The following is a 4344-nucleotide window of genomic DNA, read 5'->3' on the forward strand; positions in this document are numbered from 1 at the left end:
GCTTGTTAAATTTGATAATAATGCTCTGGCTGGTTTTGGATTTTTTAAAATTTTAAATCTGCAAAATTTAGCAGTTCTTACAAGCAAGTGTCTTTCAGGCCTTGATACAGCACACATTAAACTGCAGACCATTTTATATTTTTGTTTATTTATGTATTTATTATTTATTTATTTAATGAGTGTTTTGCTTGCATGTATGTAAGTGCACCCATGTTGTGCAATGTCCACAGAGGCCGGGGGCATTGCATCCCCTGGAACTGGAATTATGAACAGTTTCTAGTCACAATGTGGGTGCTGGGAATGGAACCCAGGTCCTCTGGAAGAACAGTCAGTACTCTTAACTGCTGAGCTATCTCTCCAGCCCCAAAATGCTAAATATTTTATTTATTTATTTATTTATTTATTTATTTATTTATTTATTTAAGAAGCATTTCATTACAGCTTTAAAGAAAAAAGAACAGGCGAACATCCTTTGAATGTCATATAGTGATCAAGGCTACTCAATGGTTGTATAAGGAATTGACTTAGGTGGACCCACTGTTTACTATTTATTAAAGAATTCTGACTTCATAAAGTGATATTTCTAACTAGTGGTAAAATGACCTCAAAAGTTCTAGTTCATTGCCTGCATCAAACCCACGACTTGCACCCTGACATTTCTTTATTAAATTGCATAAAATTATGCTTTATTTTGTATCTCATTTGCAGAAGTTTGCTAAAATCTCATTCTATTTTTACAAATTTATACAAATACAGACATACCTACATCCCTCCTAAATTGCTCTTTGAACCATTTTTAATATCTTACTGGTATCCCATAAGTTGGGAATTTGTTCATTTAATTTGTATGAAAGTCATAATTTTATTCTTTTGAAAATTTATATTTAATACTGATAAAAATGTCAGCTGCTTTACCTTTAAACCTTCTGGTCCTGGTTCACCCACATACCCCTTGGAACCTGGTTTTCCCTAGAAGAGAACAGAATGAAAAACAGTAAAAACAAAAGAAATATATTTAGCTATTCTCATATATATGAAAGTTTCCTAAGGCTTATAAAATATAGTCTGTGCTTATGAAATGAACAACATCAAAATTATTTGGTGCTTATTTATCACATGCATTAGCTGTTCATACCCCAAATACTTATCTGCCATCACACAGCTTGTACTTTAATGAGAGTGACAGAAGATTTACAGCATACAATACATACGTGTGTGTGTGTGTGTGTGTAGTATGTTATGTGAAGTAGTAGTAAATATAAAGGGCAACAAATTAAGCAGGGAGGGGAGATATCAACTATTGTATGGGTTTTATTGGAAGTATTTGCTAAGTATTCTATGGAGAAAGACCACACTGAGAAGGCAGCAAATGAGTAAAAATTATTTTTCAATATATATTTTTATTGAATTTTTGTGCATTTCATACAATACATCTTAATCATGTTTTGACCCCTTCCCCTATCTACACCCCCTGTTAACCTGTCCCCTGGATTTCATGCTTTCTGTCATATATGTTAAGGCCTATTGACTCAAGTTTGTGTCTCCAGATGTCCCTCGGTACAAGCTCATCCACTGGATCCTGTTAGCCTATCCCTTAAAGAAGACCAACTCTCCCTCTCCAGCAGGGATCAGCTGCCAATAGTTCCCCGGCTAAGGTTGGGGCCTGCTGTCCATTTCCTCAGTTCTATGCTGGATTTGTGTCTAACAGAGTTTGCATGGGTCTTATGCATGCTGACACCCTTGCTGTAGGTTCATATGAGCAAGTTCCCAGAAGCTGGGAAGACTCTGTTTCCTTTTGGTCATGGAATAAGTTATATAGACATTCAAAATATCAGCCTTCTGGGTACAATAACAGCTTTCTGTGCAAAGGTCCTTCGGCAGGACTGAGCATGGAGTATTGGAGCAACCATGAGGAGTCATGAGGCCACTGTGGAGCTACAAGAGAAGATGAGTAAGAAGATGAAGCTCAGAAGGGAATGGGGGAGTGGGAAGCCATGTCATACTAGGCTTTGTAAATTCCAGTAGGTTATTTGGCTTTTACTAAGTGAGACAGGAAACTTTAGGTGAGGTCGGAGAAGAAAAGCAATATGATCTCTGTGCTCCTACAATCACCTGGATGCAAGAGTAGAAGCATGGAATAGAAACAACGGTTTACTGCAATAACCCAGTGAGAGGTGTGGTGCTGCAGGTCAGTGGGGCAGCAGAGGTGGCCATGAGAAATGGGAAGGCTCAGGATACAGATGGTAGAGCTTCCAGGAACTGCTTATGAAGCATATATGGAAGAGGGAAAAAGAGGAGACCAGTCAGCATGAACTTTGTGAACAAAAGTTCCTGGAAAGAGCCCCACTTTACACTGAACCTTCTACAAGGTTGATTAACTGATTAGAACTTCAGTAATTTTGTAGAGTTTGGACTGTTACAAGTCCAGAGTCAAATTATCTTGGGGTAATCTTTAGCCCTCTTAGCATCCATTTACTGCCCTCCTCTCTATGTGACCTTACATCTTTGTGACTATTAGATAAATCCGTTGGAATTTACAAACAGAATACTAGCTTCCACCAACCTATAGGTAAAGAATGTGGTCAGATAGTATCTGAGGACTATCACTGAGATTTCCCCACTTCTCTGCAACCTGCTTACCTGATGTTTCTACCAATATATTTGGAAAGTGCCTTGATTTTTAAAATTTGGTTGTTCTGTTACTATAAAAACTTCATGAAATCATTACCACATTGGGACATGGAGTTTAGGGTAATATGAATCTGTGTTCCTGGGTCATGGTCATTTTATTTGGCTACAGAATAAACTATTTCTTATCCTTTTTTGAGGTGAGAGTTGGGTTTTTACATTGACAACTTTATATTTTCAGTTTGAGTAAGCAAACACAAAGCAGAACAAAGAACTGGAAAACATCCTATTACTATTAAATATCAATTGTTCTCCAATTAATTCAAAGTACAGAGTAGCCCAGTTGAGTGGAACAATTAAATTTCTCTGATATTGACAAAATATTTTTCAGCAATCCATTTTTATTTATATTGATTGGAAAGAGCCTTAGTGAGAATATTCCTTTCCATTCATAATAGTGTAATGTTCATTTAAGTTTCACAGCACACTGTAAAATAATATATTGAATCTACATTATAGAAAAATATAATTGGAATCAGGAATCAGTGCCTTTATAATCTCTTTGAAATCAATTCATTGTGAGTGCCAGTAATGGGATTATGACTTATGGTCCTATTTAAGGTCTGGTACACTGCTTGTTTTCGGAGTGTTGTACTTGAAAATGTAATATTGAAACCTTATATCATATAATATCTTATAGAATTGTTTTCAAGATTAAGGTTGATTCATTTGACATACTTAGAACAATCCTGGTTCCCAAATCTATCTTTCAACAATAGAAAGAAAATAATAACAAATATGAAGGGTAAGTAGGTAAGAGTAAAGCTCTCTTGTTTCGTAGGGAAGTACATTTTAAATGAGATCAGTTTTTCTAGGATCAAATAATAGTTTTTCTGTTCTATATATACCCTTTCTTACAAAAAATAAAATGTCTCTTTTCCAGTGGTATAATAGCAGTATGTGTGCTTATGAGATAAAGAATATAAATAATTACTATCTCATAAAATATAAATCAATATTTAAGAAAGTATTTAAGAAAGTACCATTTGTGACACTATCAAAGAGAATGAGACATATTCTTTTAACATAAATATAGCATATCTCAATCATTTCAAATGCAAACTTTGGTTATACTAAAAAAATTAAATAATGTAAGACTTCAAATCTTGGTCTCCAATACTGTAGTGCCCACCTGTAGCTAAGGGAGACAACCCACTATTGTTTTAAAATGACGGCCAAATTTGTTTTCTTCCCCTATTTAGACGCCTTTGCAAGGGAACTGACACTGATTCTAACAAGTCCAAAAGTGATCAAAATGCCTGAAAGCAAATCCTGAATCCATCACTCTCAAGTCCAGCCTTGGCAGACAAAAGAAAAATGAGAAGGAACCCAATAGTGATGCTTTTGGAAGCTAACAACTGTTTGTAACTCCAGTCCAGGGGATCTGACAGCCTCTTCTGACCTCCACGGGCATTGCACAACACCAGTGCACTTACCTACATGCAGGCAATACATGGATACACATAAAATAAAAAAAATAAATTAAAAAATTTTAAAAAAAGGATAGGAGGTAGGAATTGGGTAGGCAGTTAGTGTAGATCTAAAGACCCCAAAGAAAGTAGCCAGTTTTGTGGCTAAAAGTCAAAATGTCCTTGGGCCTCTTAGCAACATGCTCTGTTCCAAGGACAAAAATTGTCAAAAGTATTTGGGAGCTTG

At 35.8% G+C, this 4344-nt stretch overlaps 1 protein-coding gene across 2 annotated transcripts in view; it reads right to left on the reverse strand.

Moving 5' to 3' along the window:
- Col24a1 (collagen type XXIV alpha 1 chain) overlaps positions 1 to 4344 on the reverse strand; it is a 354563-nt gene that overhangs the window by 205833 nt on the left and 144386 nt on the right. For both annotated transcript variants that reach the window (XM_029560281.1, XM_029560280.1), the window contains exon 23: positions 916 to 969. In XM_029560281.1, the coding sequence (XP_029416141.1) occupies positions 916 to 969 (54 nt within the window). The remainder of the gene's footprint in view (positions 1 to 915; positions 970 to 4344) is intronic.

This window comes from Nannospalax galili, unplaced genomic scaffold, assembly GCF_000622305.1.
Source record: "Nannospalax galili isolate Female #2095 unplaced genomic scaffold, S.galili_v1.0 scaffold9, whole genome shotgun sequence".
Lineage (NCBI taxonomy): Eukaryota > Metazoa > Chordata > Mammalia > Rodentia > Spalacidae > Nannospalax > Nannospalax galili.